At 37.3% G+C, this 22,680-nt stretch overlaps 1 protein-coding gene across 6 annotated transcripts in view; it reads left to right on the top strand.

Moving 5' to 3' along the window:
- NUP210L (nucleoporin 210 like) overlaps positions 1 to 22,680 on the top strand; it is a 272,420-nt gene that overhangs the window by 243,840 nt on the left and 5,900 nt on the right. For all 6 annotated transcript variants that reach the window (XM_077156246.1, XM_077156243.1, XM_077156244.1 and 3 more), the window contains 7 exons: positions 1,974 to 2,132; positions 3,015 to 3,106; positions 4,816 to 4,990; positions 5,977 to 6,152; positions 6,589 to 6,806; positions 9,745 to 9,881; positions 21,380 to 21,506. In XM_077156246.1, coding sequence (XP_077012361.1) covers positions 1,974 to 2,132; positions 3,015 to 3,106; positions 4,816 to 4,990; positions 5,977 to 6,152; positions 6,589 to 6,806; positions 9,745 to 9,881; positions 21,380 to 21,506 — 1,084 coding nt within the window. The remainder of the gene's footprint in view (positions 1 to 1,973; positions 2,133 to 3,014; positions 3,107 to 4,815; positions 4,991 to 5,976; positions 6,153 to 6,588; positions 6,807 to 9,744; positions 9,882 to 21,379; positions 21,507 to 22,680) is intronic.

Here is a 22,680-nt window from a genome sequence, read left to right as displayed (position 1 = left end):
AAGTTTTGTCTTACTGTTGGTCCTACCTTCTCTATTACCAGAAACCAGTCAATTTCTAATTCTAATTCTCAGTATCCAGTCTAGACTGTAATGGTGAGTAGACAAGTGGGGAGATAATCAGCCAACATTAGCATAATCCCAAAATAAGACCTTGCCTTTCTTGTCTTCTTTCTTCTACTCCAGGATTAGACTGCCTCACTTCTCACCTATCTCAAGTTCTACTGTCTGAATCCATTTCAAAAATCACTTCCCTCATTTCCATTCTTCTATCAGTGAATTGACTTAGAATCTTAGTTACTTAAACACTGCAAACAGAGGTTGAAACTTGAGAGGTGAATATGCTGTTGGAAATATAAAGATAACTATGAAAATAAGCTCTTATATGTATAACAGTGAATTTTTTTCCTATAATAGTACTTTATTATTATTATTAATATTTAATTTATTTATTTTTATTCAACATATAAACACAAACATTCTTACCATACGATCATTCCATTCTTGTTATATAATCAATAACTCACAATATCATCACATAGTAGTATATTCATCATCATGATCATTTCTTAGAACATTTGCATCAATTCAGAAAAAGAAATAAAAAGAAAACAGAAAATAATTCATACATAATATACCTCTTACCCCTCCCTTTCATTGATAACTAGCATTTCAATCTACTAAATTTACTGTAACATTTGTTTCCCCTATTATTTATTTATTTTTAATCCATATGTTTTATTTCATCTGTCCATATCATAGATAAAAGGAGCATCAGACACAAGGTTTTCACAATCACACAGTCACATTGTGAAAGCTTTATCATTATAAAATCATCTTCAAGAAACATGACTACTGGAGCACAGCTCTATATTTTCAGGCAGTTCCTTCCAGCCTCTCCATTACACCTTAACTAAACAGATGATATCTATTTAATGCTTAAGCATAACCTCCAGGATAACCTCTCAACTCTGTTTGGGATCTCTCAGCCATTGACACTTTATTTTGTCTCATTTCACTCTTTCCCCTTTTGGTTGAGAAGGTTTTCTCAATCCCTTGATGCTGAGTCCCAGCTCATTCTAGGATTTCTGTCCCACATTGCCAGGAAGTCCACACCCTTGGGAGTCATGTCTCACACAGAGAGTGGGAGGGCATTGAGTTTGCTTGTCATTTTGGCTGAGAGAGAGAGAGGCCACATCTGAGCAACAAAAGAGGTTCTCTTGGGGTGACTCTTAGGTCTAATTTAAAGTGGGCTTAGCCTATCCTTTGTGGTGTTAAGTTTCAAATGAACAAACCCCAAGATTGAGGGCTCAGCCTATAGCTTTGCTTGTCCCCACTGCTTGTGAGAATATCAAGAATTCTCCATTTGGGGAAGTTGAGTTTTCCCCCTTTCTCACCATTCCCCCAAGGAAGCTTTTCAAATACTTTTTTATTCACAACACAGTGAATCTTATAAGCGACAATATCTGTGATTAAGTGTTCAAATATTAAAAAGTTATTTTAGGAACTACAACAAGTGTATGACACTATTGCAGGGGGTCAATGATAGATGAGTATGGGGAAAAAATGTACCTATTGCAAACTACAGACTCCAGTTAACTAATACTTTAATATTCTTTCATCAGTCATAGCATATATACCACATCAATGCTATGGGTCAGTAATAGAGGGAGATAAGGGATATGGGAGGATTTGGGTTTTCTTTTTTCTTTTTATTTCTCTTCTGGAGTCCTGAAAATGTCCTAAAATTGATCATAGGGATGTATGCACAACTATGTATGATACTGTGAGACATGACTGTAGACTTTGGAAGGTTTGTGTGGTCTGTGAATATATTTCAATAAAATTGCATTTGAAAAAATCTCTTATATTCTAGCTCTTCTAGCTAGGCATTTCCAATTTTCCTTATTGTTATAAAGAGGAAATAGCAGAATATTTACTCATGAATATTTCTTAATCCATCCTACATTGTCTAGGTTTCTCTGCAGCTCCCAGTAGAGAATAACTTTGCCATGGTTGTCCACACAAAAGCAGCCGGTCGGACCAGCATCAAAGTCAGTGTCCGTTGTATGAACAGTTCCTCTGGGCAGTTTGAAGGGAATTTGTTGGAACTCTCTGATGAAGTTCAGATCCTGGTAAGCTCCCAAACTTTATATTTTGGTCATTCCAAAAGAGCTTAATCTGGATAGAGAAATTGCTAGAGGGATCCCCAGACAGGCTTAAAGTTCCTAGTTCTTTGCCATAGAAGCTATAGAACAAACACTCCCCTCAACCCCCCACTCTAGGAAGACAAAATTATGAATTTCCTAATAGTTAGAGAGGGATTGATTTCTGAGCCATTCTGCCTAACATAGTTATTATGATAAAGTCCATTAGGTATATTCAAAGATACTGAATGAAATATAAACCTATTTCTGGTAAGGTATAAGAATATGAATGATTTGTCCAGTAATTCTCAGGTAAAAGCTAAATTCAGCTTTACCCATCATTTACCCCAATTATATTAGAATTCAGAAGAAAAGTTACCATTTTTATGGGGCAAATAACTTTCTCTACCTCTGAACTTGGGACCGATTGTTTTTCTTCTTCATTTTGGCTTTGGTTCTCTGATTCAGTATAGGGTAGAGGAAAGAAGACTTTATTAGGTGGAAGACCTGGATTGCTAGTATATTAATTATAGGTTCTTTGTTCCCAACTCTCAGTTCAGGTTATCAGAACTAAAGTTAGAAATTTTTAAATTGTTTTTTACCTAATATCTAAGTAATACAGAGAATGTGGTAAGTGTGAAGCTTGCTACATGCCCAGTCCCTGATGGTCAGAGGTGGGGCTAGTGCCAGGTTATATATTCTAGAATATGTAGATACATTTTAAGTGCCTGGTTCATTTTGAAAAGAAGTACTGTGGAAGATCTTAAGTGAATTAAAAGTTAGGCAGATTGTCGATTTGCTGTTGTCATAAAATACCTTTGGAATTATACCGAAGTCCATATGTGAGTAAAGATCATCTTCCTATTATAGGTGTTTGAAAAACTCCAACTTTTCTATTCAGAGTGTCAAACTGAGCAGATTCTGATGGCTATGAATTCTCAGCTCCAACTCCATACCAACAGGTAAGGAGATAAGAGAAGATGAAAGGTACAAATTCTAACTTTAAACACATTTATTAAAACACTGCACATGAAATGTTTAGAAATGGATAGTAGCTCAATATTGTTTTTATTTTACTCAATAAGTAAAATTAACAAAGCTGAGTGTGAGCATGGTTGAAAGAAGAAGGCTAGGGTTGTGTATGTCACCAGAAGTAAAGCTAGAGGATAAAACCTAGGAGCATGTAACTAAGCGAAACCTAGAGTGGACAATGACAGCAATTAATTGTGCAAATATAAACTCTTACATGAGCTACAGCATACATCAGTATTACAAGGTGATAACAATAGGGTGGCATATGAGAAAAAATACAATTAATTCAAACTAAGGTCTATAGTTAACTTATTGTAATTTTTTTATAATACTCTTTTATTAATTGTAGCAAAGGCACTATCCCAAAGCTAATAATAGAGGGATATAAAGGGCATGAAATTCTTTTTCTAGAAGAACTGAGAATGTTCTCACATTGATTGTGGTGATGAATGCACATCTATGTGATTATAACAAGAGTCACTGATTGTACACTCAGGATAGATTGTATAGTTTGAATAAAGCTATTTTTTTTAAAACTACATGGAAAGAACTACCCTAGATTTTTCTACCACCCCCCCTCAATTTTTTAATTGATATGAAATTCACATAACATACATTAACCATTTAAAGTGTTCAATTCTCTGGTCATTACGTTTTGTTGTGCAACTATCATCATTATCTAATTCCAAGACATTTTCATCATCCCCCAAAGAGACCCATACCCATTAGGCAGTCACTCCCTATTTCCTCCTCCCCCCAGCCTCTGGCAACCAATAATCTGCTTTATGTTTCAGTGGATTTAATTATTCTGGATATTTTAAATAAATGGAATCATACAATATTTGACCTTTTTTGTGTCTGGCTTCTTTCATTTAGCATATTTTCAAGGTTCATATATATTTGTAGCATGTACTCATTCCTTTTAATGACTAAATAATATTCCATAGTTTATCCATTCTTCACTGATATTTGGGTTGTTTCTATCTGTTGGCTATTGTGCATAGTGGTGCTGTGAACATTCATGTACAAGTATTTATTTGAATACCTGTTTTCAATTACTTTGCCTGAATTATTTTTTTTAACCTTTGAAATAGTTCATGCAAGAACTTATTTATATTTGTAGTGTTAATCAGTGGGACAGATAGGTCTATACAACCCCTCTCAATCCTGTTTACCTTCAGTTGGTAATATTACTTATAGACCCACACAGTGAGCTGCCTTCACTTCTATCTATTACCTTACATTTGCGTTCAACCTCATTGGCTAACTGTTCACCCATCCCTTCACTTCTCTGTATTTCTAAGTCCCTTATATTCTGTATTACAAGCCTCTGATTTTACCTTTATTATGGTCATAAAAGTGGAATCATACAGTATCTATCCTTTTGTGTCTGGCTTATTTCACTCAGCATTATGTTGAATACCTTTTTAAGGATAAATATCTATAGGGTTTTATTTTTAAAGAGATAAGCATAATCCACAGGCAGATTTTTACCTGAAGAACAAATAAGCATACAACCTGGCAAATGGCAAGCAGTTTCCTCAGAGTACAACTTATAACAGCAATCCTGATCTTTCCTCCTTTATCTGTGGTCAAACAGAGTCCCCAAGAGATGTCACTTGCTCCATTTGTTCCCTAGGGAAGGGGCTGCCTTTGTGAGTTCGCGTGTTCTCAAGTGTTTCCCTAACTCGTCTGTCATCGACGAGGATGGTGAAGGGCTTCTGAAAGCTGGTTCCATTGCAGGCACTGCTGTGTTGGAAGTCACTTCTATAGAACCTTTTGGAGTCAACCAAACAACCATAACTGGAGTTCAGGTGAGTTCAGGGCCTTAATAAAAAAATAAAAGGAATACCATTGTTTTAAGAAACAAATTTGTTTTTTTTAAGAACTAGAAACTTCTCTGTAAGATAAGAAGCCAACTACACAATCCAAAATGAAATAGGGAACTGAGGCAATTATCTAATGTATTAGCCAGCCTGTCCCTGTGGCATTCCTGTGAACCAAAGAAATAAATACAAAATTTCTCTGGGGGAAAAAAAAAAGGTGAGGCCAATCTTGACATAGTTATAAATCATACAATTAAAGTGGGCATTAGAGCCCCTATTAGAAAAGGGATTAGCCTTGGATTGGTATGACTCTTCTGAGCAGTTCTAGCAAAAGGATTGATGTGGGAAGAGTATAAAACTATTGCTGTCAAAATAGGCTTTGTTATTAGAATAAAACAATTTGAATTTGTAAGGGACCTCAGAAGTAAGTCAGTGCAATATCAAAAAATTTTTTTAGGCATTAGGCATCTACTATATACAAATTACTGTGTTGGTCCTTTTATGTCTATTATCTCTCTTAACAATCACAAAAGCCCTATGATGTAAGGCATTATTACCCCCGTTAAACTATTAGGAAGTCTGAGACCCAGAATAGTTAAATGAGGCTATAAAATTCAAACTATCTTTTGAGTTTCTCTTAATCATAGCTATCTTCTACAGTATGAAAACACAATCTATAATATTCTTGAAAAATGATCATTTATTCAACAACAAATGTTGAATACTCTGCACAAACTGTAGTCCTTTCCTCAAAAAGCTCTTAGCTTCTCTTCACATTCTCACAGCTTTAATAATTAAAAATCTATTTCCTGTACTGTCATTTTTTTCCTCTAATGTAAGTCATCTCAAATTAAGAGCTACTTCAAATGGAAAAAGAACATCACTCTTTTTTTATCTTTGATTATAAATCTCAGAATATGGTCTCAGCTCTTCTCCAATGCATCCTTCTCTGTACTAGGTTTTGTCTCCCACAGGTAGCACCAGTGACATACTTGCGAATGAGCAGCCAACCCAAGCTGTATACAACCCAAGGAAGGACCCTTTCAGCCTTTCCCTTGGGCATGTCTCTCACCCTCTCTGTTCAGTTTTATAGTAGCATCGGAGAGAAGTTCCACACACACAATACCCAGCTTTATCTGGCTCTCAACAGGTATAAAAGTCAAGGGAGTGGGGTAGATACTATGGAATAATTCTTATAGATCAGGCTGGTATTACATAGTAACCGCACTAAATTCCTGATATTCTGCACTTGGAATCTGATCTTCCCTTAAGTTAGAAAAAAAAAGACCAGACTCAGTTAAAGAATGGTTTAATAAAGAAAAATTCCAGGATGTTTTAAATCTGTCAAGTTCTAATTCACAGAAAGACCTGTAAGGAGGTAAATGGAGTATTATCATCGAAAAGCTTTACTGGGCCCTGTAGAAAGATAATAGATCTGATCTCTGGCCCTTGCTTAACCTCCATTATGGAATACCTTCTGAACCATTGAGCTGACAAATGTAAGATGCTGTGATAGGGTCTGCCCCCAGGACAATTTCCTGATTATTGTCACTTTTCAGATTTCTGCCTTTCATGTCTACTTTCAGAGATGACCTCCTCCTTATTGGACCAGGAAGCAGGAATTATACTTACATGGCCCAGGCTGTGAACAGAGGGGTGACACTTGTAGGGCTCTGGGACCGGAGACACCGAGGCATGGCAGATTATATTCCTGTTGTGGTAGAGCACGCCATTGAGCCAGACACCAAGCTTACCTTTGTTGGTGATGTCATCTGCTTCAGTACTCACCTCGTCAACCAGCATGGTCTGTGCACCTTCTTTCTCATCTAGAAAGCAATTCATCCCTTACAGGATTTTGGTTTTTCTAATTATTTTAAATCTGAGGATTTTTCTGAGGAAAATACTTTTGTGTTTTATTATTTACATGTACCTGACAGTTTTTAGTTTAATGCTTATTTCTCTCAATAGCCAGCCAGATAGAAGTCAGCCAGTAATATTTCTCAAGTACCTATTGAATGCACAGCCCTATGCTGTATTGTTTAGACAGTGCAGGGTACCATCCCTTCACCTCTGTTCCCAGCCTTTGAAGGAGAATATTTGCTAAACTGAAGAGCAAGAAGGATGAAATAAAATGAAGGAAAGGGGAATAAGGCTTTATTTCTAAGAACCAATGTGTATGTATACACTGTTTCATACAGACACATTTGAAGTTCTACTCCTAATAAATGATCACTGTAATGAAGTTTGACTTTGAGTTTCACCTTAATCTGTACTTTTTTTTCAGTATTAGAAGCTTGATTTATTTACTCTTTCTCTTCTCTGGAAAAGAAAGCTACAAAAGGGAACCAAAGGACAGCATTTTTATACATTTTATAGTTGTCATTTCATGAACGATTAGGCATGGGGATAAAGAAGATCATTTCTCTTTTATAGGGAGAAAATAGTTTATAAGATTTCAAGAAAACATTTTATATAATGAGGTAACTTACAAGGGTGAAAATTTACTATTTTCAGGTACCTGTCACAGATTAAAAAAACAAAAAGCAACATTTTGCTTTCCCCCAAGTATTTCTTTTTCAATCTACTTTCTGAGTTGCTTAAAATGGACTCTTGACTGGGGATGATTCTAGTCCTGGCATTGTGGGAACAACAATGCCCTCCTGACCAAAAGGGGGGAAAGAAGTATAACAAAATAAGTCATCAGCAGCCAAGAGAGATCAAATGGAGTCAAGAAGCTGTTCTGGAGGCTGCTCTTACACATGCCTCAGTTAGATAATGCTAATTGCCATGGTTTGCTAAATTAATCTGTACTCTTGATCAGCAAAGCTCTTCTATTCTATGATGTACTACTGAAAAAATAAAATAAAATTTTAAAAAATTAGTCCTCAGTTATGAAGATACAGTGTTAATTCTTTGGGTTTGTAGACAGTATATTCCAAAGGGGTGTACCCTTTAGTGCTTATTTCCAAATAATACATTCAAGTAAGACTGTCTGTCTTACTTGATGTGGTTTTAGCTTTGCAACCTCTTCTGGCACCTACAGGTATATTGTTTAGATGAAGTGATGTAATGAATTGATGTCATCGAAGTGATGCTTTCTTCCTGAAGACTGGAGTCCTGGGGATGGCAACCGGCAACACTTGTTCTTGGACTCCTCCAATGTTGGGCCTGACTTTTTTTTTTTTTTTAATATTTTTATTTTGAAAAAATTTTAACTTTAGAGGAAAGTTGTGAAAGTTATACAGAAACAATACACAAAACTGCAATGTACCCTTCACCTAGGATTTTGCCATATTTGTTATATCAGCTATCTAATATTTTTTCATTTATTAAAGCAGTTGTAGGTTTACAGAAAAATCATGAAGAAAGTACAGAGTTCCCATATATCCCCCTTCACACCTACAGTTCTCATTATTAACATTTTATACTAGTGTGATAGCTTTGTTACAATTGATGAACCAATGTTATTATACTTATACTATTAACTATAGTCCATAGGGTTTATTTATTCTTTGAGTTGTATAGTTCTATGATTTTTAGGAATTTTTATTCTGGAAGCATACAACCTAAAACCTCCCATTTTAATCACTTTAAATATATAATTCAGTAGTGTTGATTACATTGACAATATTATGCCATCACCACTACCATCTATTAAGTGAAGCAACAGATGGTACAAATGATTAAAAAAAAAAACAGAAAAAAAAAATAAGATAGAGAAACTTATAAGGGCAGGAATCTCCATTACTTTCATAAGGGGTATTAGGTATTCCAATACAAAGGTTTTGTGGCCAAGATTATATGCATTAGAAGAGGGAGTTATTAAAATGCGTTTTTTACCATCAGAGAGAAAATCCTTTGGGAAATGTTTGAGATTCCAGGGAGGAAGTTGTGATAGCATTTGCTAATCCACATTGTTTAGGTTCAACCTTAAGGAATTCTTGCTCTATTAGTTAAAAAGATGGGCCTGACTTTTAACATACATGTTGGCCTTAATACAAAGGGCGATATAGTTAGCTTAGGTCAAATACTCCACTCCTGTAAAAACTCACTTGCAAGTAATCACTGCCAACATGAAATCCAGGGCCAGCAAGCTAAAGCTGCTTTAAGTTTGGCAATCAGAGTTACAATCCCATTATTCTGAATCTCGCCAATAAAGCAAAGGCTTTTTAATTGACTTTTGCTAGGATTTTATCAGGATTGTTCCTCAATCTTTCATTCTAGAATTATGGGGGGCATCCCAAATCCACATCACTTTGGGTAAGAAAGCAACTGGTCCACATGCCAGTATCAGTCATCTAACCTAATCTTTGGCTTTCCTTCTGTCACCTTAAGGGTTAAGCCAAAGTATACAAACTCACTCTCCTGCCGATTGTCACTTTCTTGTAGGTTTCTGTTGGCATCAATCAGTAGGTCAAAGCAGATTTGTTCTTAACTGAATTTGAACAAAGCTTAACTAGAGCTATCCTTATATATAAAAAGAATAGGTACATTCTCTAACTCGTGGCTCCTGATATGATCCTGAAAGTCCGTAGGTCACCTGTATTTTGCTGGCATATATTTACTAATATATTTAGAGAGATGAGACATTCAGAAAACAAAGTTATCCTCAAAGCTTGGAGTTCCTTCTGGGAAGAGATATCTATGTTTGAATTATCTACTAATATGGAATCTGAATAAAGTTAGAGTGACCACCAATTTGTATCAAGGGTTGCAGTGAAGTGCTTTTCTTGTTTTCCTAGGTGAACCTGGGCTATGGTTGATTTCCACTGACAGTACTTTACAAGCAGACACTACCACTGGAGTAGGAGTGGCCAGGAGTCCAGGAATAGCAACAATCTTCCATGACATACCAGGAGTAGTGAAAACATACCGAGAGGTAAATCCAACCCTACCAGAGTTGAAGAGACTAGGGTAATTATTCTATCTATCAAGATATGCATATAGAAAGCATATACTTGTTTCAGTTTCCTTAGCTGTTGAAATACCATACAGTAGGTTGGCTTAAACAATGAGAATTTATTTGCTCACAGTTTTGAGGCTAAAAGTCTAAATCAAGATGTCATCAAAGTGATGCTTTCTTCCTGAAGACTGGAGTCCTGGAGATGGCAACCCGCAATCCTTGTTCTTGGACTCCTCTGTCACATGGCAGTGCACATACGGCCCCTCTTGCCCTATCTCTTCTCTTCTTCATTCCATTGAATTTCAGCTTCTGGCTGCTCCCTGTGGCTTTTTCTCCCCTTGTTTGAGTCTCATTCTCCTTATAAAGGACTCCAGTAATAGGATTAAAACCCATCCTCCAGTTACTCCTTAACTGGAGCAACCTCATCAAAAAGTCCTACTTATAATGGATTAAGTTGAAGAACATGTTTTTCTGGGATACATACAGCTCCAAACAAACCACACTAGGAAGGAAATACACTCAAATAACAGATATAAATCCAGTAAGCAAAATTTATTGGAACACAGAGCTAAATAGTGATAAGAATTCTTAACCATTTGAAGTAGGGTGGAAAGCAATTTATAAAGTAAAAGCAGAATTTTTAAAATACAATTGTTTTATATTTTTTAACATTACTTTTGCTATAATCTCTTTGACAGTTTAATAATTGATTAAGCGCAGCTTCCAGTTGCCATATGGAGTACAGCCATGAAATATAGTGAAAAGAAAATAGACCCTCATGAAATAGGATATTAGTCCCAGATTTGTCATTGATAGGTTCTCTACTCGATAATTTAGCAGTCAAATTGGACTGTTACTGTTCTCCAGCTAACAATATGTGTGTTTCCAAAAGCCTTAAATGCTCAGTTGCCTTCATCTCTACCTAATAAAATTTTACTGATCCTTCAAAGTCCAACACTTCTTTATTCTTCAAATATTTACCAAATATTTATTGGGAATCCACTGCATACCAGGTATTTTTCAAGCACTGGAAATATTTCAGTGATTAAAAGAAACAAAATCCCTGCTTTTGTGGAATTTCCTTTTTTGTGGAAAAGAAAGATATTAAACAATAAAATTAAATAAGTAGAGTGATATCATCAACATGGTAAAACATCCCCTGAGAAAACCTCCCCAGAAGTTCAGTGAATAAAAGGACAAATCTCACTTGCTTAGAACTCGGGAGGAAGGTAGAGACTGGAGAAGAAATCCACAAATGCTCAATCAAAGAAAGAGAAAAATATCAGAAAAGAAACTTCCGGCATTCCTGCTTTGGCTGGTGAGCCTCTCCTGTGGAGTTCATCCAGGCCATCCATTGGAGTCATCGGCTTCGCAGCCTGCCCTGTGGATTTTGGACTCTGCGTTCCTACGGTCACGGAGGATGCTTCCACACTCTGTGCACGCTTCCTTGGGAGTTGCAGCCGGTGAGGGAGGGCTGTCAATGATCCCTTCTGGTCCGGGACCTGGCTCCCAGGGACCCCTGTTATCAGGCTCCTTCTCGCAGAGGAAATCACCGTGGAAGGCACAACAGTAGACTTCTGACTTGCTTATTCTGTATTGTTGAGATGATTTTAAACTTTTCTCCTTTCATCTAGTAATGTGAATTACAATAATAGATTTTCTAATTCTAAGCCATCTTTGCTTATATAAAACCAGTTTGGTCATGATGTCATCTTTTAATAGATATCCAATCAGCTAATATTTCATAGGGTTTCTTTCCTATATGTTCACAAGACAAATTGGCCTCTAATATTCCTCTCTCATACCGCCCATCACTGATTTTATCAAGATTATCTCAGTCCCACAAAATGAGTTTGGGAGTGTTCCTTAACTTGCTATTCTCTAAAATGTTTTATGTGATTTGAATGAGATATTCCTTTACATGCTTACAAATAAAGCACTTGCCTTATTTATTTAAAAAAAAAAAAAAAAGAAAAAAAAGAAACTTCCACCCCAGACTTGCCAGTCCTCTTTTCTCCCCCTCACTCAGTCCCATACAGCTGGGGCAGTGCCAGAGGCAGTGGCTGAGATCCCTCCCACATCCCAACAGGGACACAGACTAAAAAAACTCTCACAGTAGTGAAATAGATCCCCAAGTTCACACAGATCCAGGGCAGGACCCTCCAGGGAGAAGTGCCTGAACGCAAAAGGGTCCAAAGGAGGAGCTTCTAAAATGGAGGGATAGGAAAGGAACAGCAAAACCTACTTCTTTCCTGAAAGCAGCAAGCAGTCAACTAACTGGGAACCCAGGGGTTAGGGGAGGACATTTCAATGTCCAAGTCAGTGCAGCATGAAGAGATTGAGAAAACGTGGGCAAACTGTAATTCCTGCCACAGTTCCTAGGGCCCATTCCCCACCCTTAAGGGAAACAGCAGCAGGTGGCCCAGACCATGCCTGTCGGACAGCTGCAGACTGGGACAGCTGCAGGAATCTTCTGCCCCATATACAGAGGGACACAAGGTCCAACAGTGAGAGAGATACTGGCCAATAAAGTGAGGTCCCCAAGTTTCAGCACGGCCTGGTCAGATGCCGATGGATGCCACTGTTTCAAGGGCTTCAGAGTTCAAATATGTCGCCAAAGCACGCATCTTCTGGGCAGGCCAGGAGATACAGGGGAAAAATGAAGGGACTTTTTGAGTCTTTCCAGACCCTGTCCCAAGCCCACTGAAGCTGGTCTACAGCCCCTGCACAGATACCCAGTCCTGTCAAAACAGGGATTAATACAACCCAAACAACAAAATCCTAGACGAGAGAAACAGATCCTCAAAACAGACACATCAAGATAATGAGATGACCAGATACCAGCAAAAAAATGATAAAACATACTGAAACACAGGAAGATATGGCCCAGTCAAAGGAACATACTAAAATGCATGAGTGGATCAGTGGTAGAATGCTCACCTTCCATGCAGGAGACCCAGGTTCGATTCCTGGACCATGCACACACACACACACACACACCCAAAAAAAAAACAAGGAAGCACAGACTTTGGAATTAAGCAAACATGTTTAAACAAATCTCCTGAACAAATTCAAGTAGCTGGCTATGAGATACAGAATACTAAGATACTATGTAAGCATAAAGAGTTTTAAAGAATACACAAAAAATAACAGACTTTACAGAACTGAAAGACACTGTAGATGAAATTTTAAACTATACTAGGGACACACAAAAGCATATTTGAAGAGGGAAAAGCAAGGATCACTGAGCTAGAAGATAGAGCATTTGAATTCAAACAGACAAAAGAACAGATGGAAAAGTTTGAAAAGCACCTCAGAGAAAGAATGTCTGATAACATGAAGCACACAAACATACAAATATTAGGTGTTCCAGAGGAAAAGAGTAGGAAAAGGACCAGGAAGAATATTTGAGGAAAAAATGGCTGACAGTTTCCCAACCCTTACAAAAGACATAGCCCAAAGTACTCCAAAGAAAATAAATCAGAATTAGACCCACTCCAAGACACACACTAATCAAACTGACAAATGCCACGGAAAAGGGGAAAATGCTGAAAATAGCAAGAGAAAAGTGATCCACCACATATAAGGGAAGCCAAACAAGACTAAAAGTTCATTTCTCATCAACACCATGGAGGTGAGAGACAGTAATATGATATATTTAAGATACAGAAAAGAGAAAAATTGCCAGGCCAGCCAAGAATTCTTTATCTGCAAAGCTGTCCTTCAAAAATGAGGACGAGTTTAAAATATTCATAGATAAACAGAATAAGAGCTCATTAACAAGAGACCAGCCCTACAAAAATACTAAAGGAAGTTCTGCCAGTTGAAAAGAAGAGACAGGAAAGAGAAGCTTGGAGATTATACAAATGAAGAATATCATTAGGGTAGCTAAAAGAATAAAAAGAGAGAAAAAATAGATCTGACAACTAAAAGCCAAAGGATAAAATGTTTGAAGTACTGCTTTCACAGTAATAACACTGACTGTTAAAGGATTAAACTCCCCCAATGAAAAGACACAGACTGGTAAAGTAGATGAAAAAATATGATCTTCATGCTGTTTACAAGAGACTCATTTTAGACCAAAGGTACAAATAGGTTGAAATTTCAACATACCACTCCCTTCAATACAAAGAACACCTAAATGGAAGATCAAAGAGGAAACATAATCTAAATAGTATGATAAAATGAATTAGACCTAACCTAAATATATAAACCACTGTACCCCCAAAATAGCAGAATATACATTCTTCTCAAGTTCTCATGGAACATTCTCCTGGACTGACCACATGCTGGGGCACAAAACAGGTCTTAATAAATTTTAAAAGACTGAAATCATACAAAGCACTTTCTCCAATCATATAGAATAAAACTGGAACTCAACCACTGGAGAACTATAAATTTCACAAATATATGGAGGTTAAACACATTCTTAAACAACCCAGGGTTAAAGAAGAAATTGCTAGAGAAATCAGTAAATATTTCAAGACGAATGAGAACAAGAACACAGCATATCAAAACTTATGGGATGCAGTGAAGGCATGCTGAGAGGGAACCTTATAGCCCTAAATGCCTATAATAAAAGGAAGAGCTAAGGGCGGGCCACAGTGGCTCAGTAGGTAGAGTTCTTGCCTGCCATCCTGGAGACCCGGATTTGATTCCTGTGCCTGCCCATGCAAAAAAAAAAAAAAAAAAAAGAAGAGCTAAAACCAAAGACCTAACTGAACACCTGGAGAAACTAAAGAAAAAAACAACAAACTAAACCCAAAGCAAGCAGAAGGAAAGAAATAACAAGGATTAGAACTGAAATAAATTTAATGAAGAACAAAAATATAATAGAATCAATAAAACCAAAAGTTGGTTCTTTGTGAACATAAATAAAATTGACAAACCCTTAGCTAGACTGACAAACACAAAGAAAATACAAATAATGAGAGCATCATTAGCACAAACCCTAAGGAAATAAAAAATGTCATAAGAGGATCCTATGAACAATGGTACACCAACAAACTAGGCAACTTGTATGAAATGAACACAATCTTTTACGAACAACCTATGCTGACTCAAGAAGAAATAGAAAGCCTCAACAAACCAATTACAAGTAAAGAGATGCAATCAGTCATGAAAAACCTCCCATAAAAGAAAAGCTCAAGACCAGATGACTGCACAGGTAAATTCTACCAAGCCTTCCAAGAAGAATTAATACCAATCCTGTTCATATGCTTCCAAAAAATCAAGAGGGAACACAACACAACTCATTCTATGAAGCTAACATCACCCTAATAACAAAGCCTGATAGATACTACAAGAAAACTTCAACCAGTCAATCTCTCCAATGAACATAGATGCAAAAATCCTCAGCAAAAGGACAGAGAACATCAAATCAAGATGGTGGCTTAGCAATGTGCACGTTTTAGTTCGTCCTCCAGAACAACTACTAAATAACCAGAAACAGTACAGAACAGCTCCTGGGGCCACATCACACAGCGTACCGGACACACAGCATACCCCGGTCTGGACCAGCTGGACCACCTGTGAGCCCACACAGAACCGAGAGTTCCCCAAGCCATGGCAGCCTGCGCCCCTCCCCCACGGCTGCTTCCCAGAGGGGAAAGGAAAGAGACTTTACCAGCAGCAGGGGCTGAGCCCAACCAAACCCCAATTGTGGAATTAATTAACAAATTCTGACTACTAAAAATAGGCCCCCAGCTCAGATGAACCTGGTCAAAGTAGAGGTTGCTCATTTTTGCCCCAGTGCCAAGGGGGCAGGGCTGACAGAAAAAGGAAAAAAAAAAGAAGGAAACAGGTTTTTGTGGCTGTGTTTCTACAAAGGCTTGACTGCCTTTGGATACAGTGGCAGGACTTCGCAGGCTGCAACTGCCCCAGGCATAGGCAGAAACAAACTCATTTGAGGGCTTGTCTGGAGCCTGTACCTTCCCCAGGGGAGGGGTGAAGCCCAACTCAGGTGAAATCCCTCCCTCAAGGAATTCAGACACCAGGGCTTGGTAATTTGAAGCCATTAAAATCAGCCTACAACCTCTCCTCTGTCTCCACCACGCCCCCAGCAGGGAGAGTCTGCCAAAGTTAAAGGTACCGCATCACCTTATGCTGGTGGGACCTGCAGGCAGACAAGCACCACATACTGGGCAGGATAAGAAAAACTTCACAGGAAAGTCTTTCAACCTGCTGGGTCTCACCCTAGGGAAAACCAAGCAGATGACTCTTTCCTCCCGACAGGAGGCTAGTTTGATCTGGGAAGATCCAGCTGGGGTCTATAATACCTAAGTAGACCCTCCTAAGGGTGGGGGGGAAAAGGCACCATACAAGCAGGGCAAGAAACAAGAAAACAAGAACTGAAAAATTCTCCTCTGTTAAACAAAACCTAAGCTAGAGGTCCAGAAAAAGCTGAACTGAATGTCAAAGAACAGATAGACAACAAATTCATCCAGCAAGAAAACCCTAGGTAAAACAAGTGAAAGCAATCTCCAGAAAAAACTAATTAAGGTAATTAAATGCCTAGACTCCAGCAAAAACTAACAAATCACACCAGGAAAATTGAAGATATGGCCCAGTCAAAGGAACAACCCAACAATTCAAATGAGATACAGAAGCTGAAACAATTAATTCAGAATATAAGAACAGACATGGAAAACCTCATCAAAAAACAAATCAATGACTTGAGGGAGGATATAAAGAAGGCAAGGAATGAACAAAAAGAAGAAATGGAAAGCCTGAAAAAACGAATCACAGAACTTATGGGAATGAAAGGAACAGTAGAAGAGATGAAAGAAACAATGGAAACCTACAATGGTAGATTTCAAGAGGCAGAACATAGGATTTGTGAACTGGAGGACGGAACATCTGAAATCCAACAAGAAAAAGAAAATATAGGGAAAAAATGGAAAAATATGAGCAGGGACTCAGGGAATTGAAGGACAATATGAAGCACATGAATATACATGTTGTGGGTGTCCCAGAAGGAGAAGAGAAGGGAAAAGGAGGAGAAAAACTAATGGAGGAGATTATCACTGAAAATTTCCCAACTCTTATGAAAGACTCAAAATTACAGATCCAAGAAGTACACCCTACCCCAAACAGAATAGATCCAAATAGACGTACTCCAAGACATTTACTAATCAGAATGTCGGAGGTCAAAGAGAAAGAGAGAATCTTGAAAGCGGCAAGAGAAAAGCAATCCATCACAAACAAGGGAAGCCCAATAAGACTATGCGCAGATCTCTCAGCAGAAACCATGGAGGCAAGAAGACAGTGGGATGATATATTTAAATTATTAAAAGAGAAGAACTGCCAACCAAAAATTCTATATCCAGCAAAATTGTCCTTCAAAAATGAGGGGGAAATTAAAACATTTTCAGACAAAAAAATCACTGAGAGAATTCGTGACCAAGAGACCAGCTCTGCAAGAAATACTAAGGGGAGCACTAGAGACAGATACAAAGGCAGAAGAGAGAGGTGTGGAGAAGAGTGTAGAAAGGAAGACCATGAGTAAAGGTAAAAAGAAGGAAAATTAGAAGGACATATAAAAGCCAAAACGCAAAATAGTAGAGGAGGGTATTGCCCGGGCAGTAATAACACTGATGTTGATGGATTACGCTTCCCAATTAGGGGACATGGACTGGCAGAATGGATTAGGGAACGGGACCCATCTATATGCTGTCTCTACTCAAAGGACATGAGGGCAAGGACACAAACGGACATTTGCACACCCATGCTTATAGCAGCATTATTTACAATTTCCAAGAGATGAAAACAGCCAAAATGTCCATCAACAGACGGGTGGCTAAACAAACTGTGGCATATACATACGATGGAATATTATGCAGTTGTAAAACAGAATAAAGTTATGAAGTATGTAACAACATGGATGGACCTTAAGGACATTATGCTGAGTGAGATTAGCCAGAAACAAAAGGACAAATACTGTATGGTCTCACTGATATGAACTGACATTAGTGAATAAACTTGGAGAATTTCATTGGTAACAGAGACCATCAGGAGATAGAAATAGGGCAAGATATTGGGTAATTGGAGCTGAAGGGACACAGATTGTGCAGCAGGACTGAATATAAAAACTCAGAAATGGACAGCACAATACTACCTAACTGTAATATAATTATGTTAAAACACTGAATGAAGCTGAATGTGAGAATGATAGAGGGAGGGGGACGGGGGCATAAATGAAATCAGAAAGATAGATGTTAAAGATTGAGATGGTATAATCTAGGATTGCCTAGAGTGTATAATGACAGTGACTAAATGCACAAATTTAAAAAATGTTTTTGAAAAAAAAATGTTTTTGCATGAGGAAGAACAAAGGAATGTCATTGTGCAGGGTGCTGAAAATAGATGGTAATTAATAGTTTAAAATTTCAACTTATGTGTGAGACTAAAGCAAAAAATGTTTATTTGGTACAAAATTTATATTTTGACTAGTGCATTTCCTAATATAACTTAGGTAGATAGCTTGGTTGAACAAAATAAGTACATGGAACCTTGGGTAGGACATGAGATTTTGTTGGTTTGTCCAGAGTGATGCCCCAATGAATCCCAGAGTGATTTGATCAGTGAGCGAAAAAGTATTTGCAAAGTCCCCTTTGGGGAATGGTCAGAACAGGGGAAAATTCAATCTCCCCAAGTTGAATTCTTGATATTCTCACAAGCAGTGTGGACAACCAAAGCTTTAGGCTGAGCCCCCAGTCTTGGGGTTTGTTCATATGAAACTTAACCCCACAAACGATAGGTCAAGCCTACTTAAAATTAGGCCTAAGGGTCACCCCCAAGAGAACCTCTTTTGTTGCTCAGATGTGGCCTCACTCCACCCCACACAAAAAGCAGACTCACCACCCTCCCCCTGTCTATGTGGGACATGACTCCCAGGAGTGTGGACCTTCCTGGCACGTGGGACAGAAATCCTAGAATGAGCTGAGACTCAGCTTTAAAGGATTGAGAAAAACCCTAGAATGAGCTGAGACCCAGCATCAAGGGATTGAGAAAATCCCCTCGAACAAAAGGGGGAAGAGTGAAATGAGAGTGTCAAGGGCTGAGAGACTCCTGAGTGGAGGGGTTACCCTGGTGGTTATTCTTATGCATTAAGTAGATATCACCTGGTTACTCAAGATGTAATGGAGAGGCTGGAGGGAACTGCCTGCAAGTGTAGAGCTGTGTTCCAGTAGCCATGTTTCTTGATGATGATTGTATAATAGTGTAGCTTTCAGTGTGAGTGTGATTATAACCTTGAGTTTTATGCTCCTTTTATCTACCTAGTCAACAGATGAGTAGAACATATGGAATAAAAATAAATAATAGGGGGAACAAATGTTAAAATAAGTTTAGATTGAAATGCTAGTGATCAATGAGAGGGAGGAGTAAGGGGTATGGTGTGTATGGTTTTTTTTTGTTTTCGTTTTTTCTGTTGTGTTTTTCTTTTTCTGAATTGATGCAAATGTTCTAAGAAATTATCATTATGATGAATATACAACTATGTGATATTGTAAATTACTGATTATATATGTAGAATGGAATGATCACATATTAAGAATGTTTCCTGTATTTTTTTTAAAAAATTTTTTTAAATTTTAAATAATAAAAAAAGTAAATAATTATATAGTATGTGTAAGTGCTGAGTAGCAGGATAGAAAGGTTAAAGTTAGGGCAGAGTTGTGCAGATGACAACTTAAAAGAGACTAGTCTTCATTGTGGTAACATTTAAGCAGACTTAAAGCAAGCAAGGAAATGAGCCATGTAGATATATGTTCTAAGGCAAATAAAAGTACACGATGTTTGAAGACTAATAAATAGATGCTACAGAGAGGTACAAAGATCACTTATATTCTAGTTTATGTACTTTGTAAAATCCCCATTTAATTCTTTATTAACAAGCAGACACTGGCACCCTGATATATATATACCAGGCATTGTGCTGGACTCTGGAAATACAGTTTAAAACTCCTGCCCTCATTGAGCTATTATGTAGTTAATTCAGGATTTAAATGTTTGAATGTTTAAAAAAAAGAAAAGACTGTGGTAGTAGAGTTGCCTTGACAGTAGAATGCATTTAAATTAAGATATATGAAGAAAAAAAAGGTCATCATCTCTTATGTGATCAATAAGTACTTGCTCTACATACAAACAAGATGTACAAAGATAATGTCAGTTTATGTTCTTTAGGAATTTGGAGTCTACAAGGAAGTATTTTTTTTAAAAGTTTTTATTGAGAAAGCTCCACACACACATACAGTCCAACTGTATTATACAATCAGTGGCTCACAATATCATATAGTTATGTATTCTTCACCATGACCATTTTTAGAACATTTGCATCACTCCAGAAAAAGAAAAAAGCCTCATACATCCTGTACCCCTTACCCCTCCTTCTCACTGACCAACAGTATTTCAATGTACCCAATTTTTACCTTTTATCTCCCCCAATTATTTATTTCTTATGCTTACTTTTTAAATTCATCTGTCCATACCCTGGATAAAAGGAGCATCGGACACAAGGTTTTACAATCAAAAAGTGACATTATGAAAGCTATGTAGTTATACAGTCTTCTTCAAGAATCAAGACTACTGGAATACAGTTCAACAATTTCAGGTACTTTCCTCTAGCTGCTCCAATACTCCATAAACTAAAAAAGGGATGTCTATATAATGCATAAGGATAACCTCTCGACTCTCAAGTCTCTCAGCCACCGAGACTTTATTTTGTCTCATTTCTCTCTTCCCTCTTTTCGATCAAGAAGGTTTTCTCATTCCTATGATGCCAGGATACAGCTCTTCTCCAGTAGTCAGGTCCCATGTTGCCAGGGAGATTTACCACCTGGGAGTCATGTCCCATGCAGGGGTGAGGGCAGTGAGATCACCAGTCATTGCTGACTCTCTTAGGCATAATTATAAGTAGGCTTAACTACTTCTTTGCAGGAATAAGCTTCATAGGGGCAAACCCCAAGATTAAGGGCTCAGCCTATTAAACTGGTCATCCCTATTGCTTGTGAGAATATCAGGAATTCCCCAGATGGGGAAATTGAATGTTTCCTTTCTCCTCAGTCCCTCAAGGGGATTTTGCAAATACTTTTTTATTCTCAGCTAACAGAAAGTTTTTAATAAGTAAAAAATACTTAAGACAGAATGTTACAAGTATATGAAACAAAGAACTTTGAAGTTTCAGAGAGGTTGAGTTTATATCCAGCTAGAGAAAACTTCCTAAAGAAAGATGTTTTTTTTTTTTCTTCAAAGGCATTTTAACAGGGAATCATACAAAGGCAAGATATGTAAGAAGGTTCTACATATTCTAGAGAAGGTGAACAGACTTTCTGGTTCTCAAGTGTGTAATTCCTAAAAAGGCAATCTGTACTTATATGAAGCAGATGGTTTTCGCTACATAACTTATGCAGGGTGCAGAGGGAAACAGATTCTCGAAGACCGTAGGTACACATTTTCCTTTGGTTTGCTGACAGGTGGTGGTCAATGCATCATCAAGATTAACTCTCAGTTATGACCTCAAGACTTACCTCACCAATACCCCCAATTCAACTGTGTTCAAGCTTTTCATCACCACTGGCAGAAATGGTGTCAATCTTAAAGGTCAGGAATTTCTTTATAGGTGTGGGTAATTGCTCCTATCTTCCCTCAATTCACTAATCCCTCTGGATTAGTAGAAATTTTTTTTTAATTTATTTTATTTTTTAAATACCAAAAAACACAAAGCAAATGCAAACATTCCTATTTTGATCATTCCGTTCTACATATATAATCAGTAATTCACAATAACATCACATAGGTGCATATTCATCATCATAATAATTTCTTGGAACATTTGCATCTATTCAGAAAAAAAAACAAAAAAGAAAAAAAAATGTGTACATACCATACCCCTCCCTTTCATTGATCACTAGCATTTCAAACTAAATTTAACATATGTTCCCCCTATTATTTATTTTTATTCTATATAGTAGAAATTTTTAACAAATAAATCAGAGGGCCATGAAACCTCAGAAATTACGAGTGGGCTGAGGTTTTAAAATAGGCTCAATTTAGTTACTATTGTCCTTCTAATCCTAACCCTGAGTGAGAACAGAAGCTGGCCTAGACCAGAGACTTCTAAACATGTATCAAAGTTACTAAAGGAAATTTTAAAATACAGATTCCTAGATTTCATCCAGACATTTAGCAAGCTGGGGTAGGGCCTGGGAACCAATTGTTTAAAAAGCTTCCCCAGATTTGAGAATTCTGGAATGTTTTTGCGTAACAAATTTACTTTGTGTGTTTTGTTTCTTTTTTGGTTCTATATTATACAATGATTTACTGTCAAAAGTGGGGGGGGTGGATAAAACTAAATTACAAGAGCCCTATAGGTTCCAGATGTTTCTATATATTCTATTGCACTTAACAATCTTATCATATAGTCATCATCCTCATTGTAAATATGAGAATACCAAGCTCAAGAGTAACTGCACAAGCTAATAGCCAATTAATGGCAGTAGTGGTAGACATGCCCCACTCCAAAGTCCATGTTCTTTCACCATTTTGGGGGGAAAGAACAAATTCTAGGTTTTTTTCTCTGACCAAAAGAATATTCAGAACCAAGCAGAGTCCACATCATTACAGTCCATAAAACTATCTAACTTTGCTACATGCCCTTTTGTTCAACTTTTAAGCAATTATTTTCATGTTATTAGATATCTAACGTTATTTATTATATACTTGATCTTAGCCAAAAGGCTGATAAATGATCTCATTTTATTATACATACAGAATA

This window comes from Tamandua tetradactyla, chromosome 4, assembly GCF_023851605.1.
Source record: "Tamandua tetradactyla isolate mTamTet1 chromosome 4, mTamTet1.pri, whole genome shotgun sequence".
Classification (NCBI taxonomy): domain Eukaryota; kingdom Metazoa; phylum Chordata; class Mammalia; order Pilosa; family Myrmecophagidae; genus Tamandua; species Tamandua tetradactyla.
This window is presented reverse-complemented; position numbering and strand designations above follow the sequence as displayed.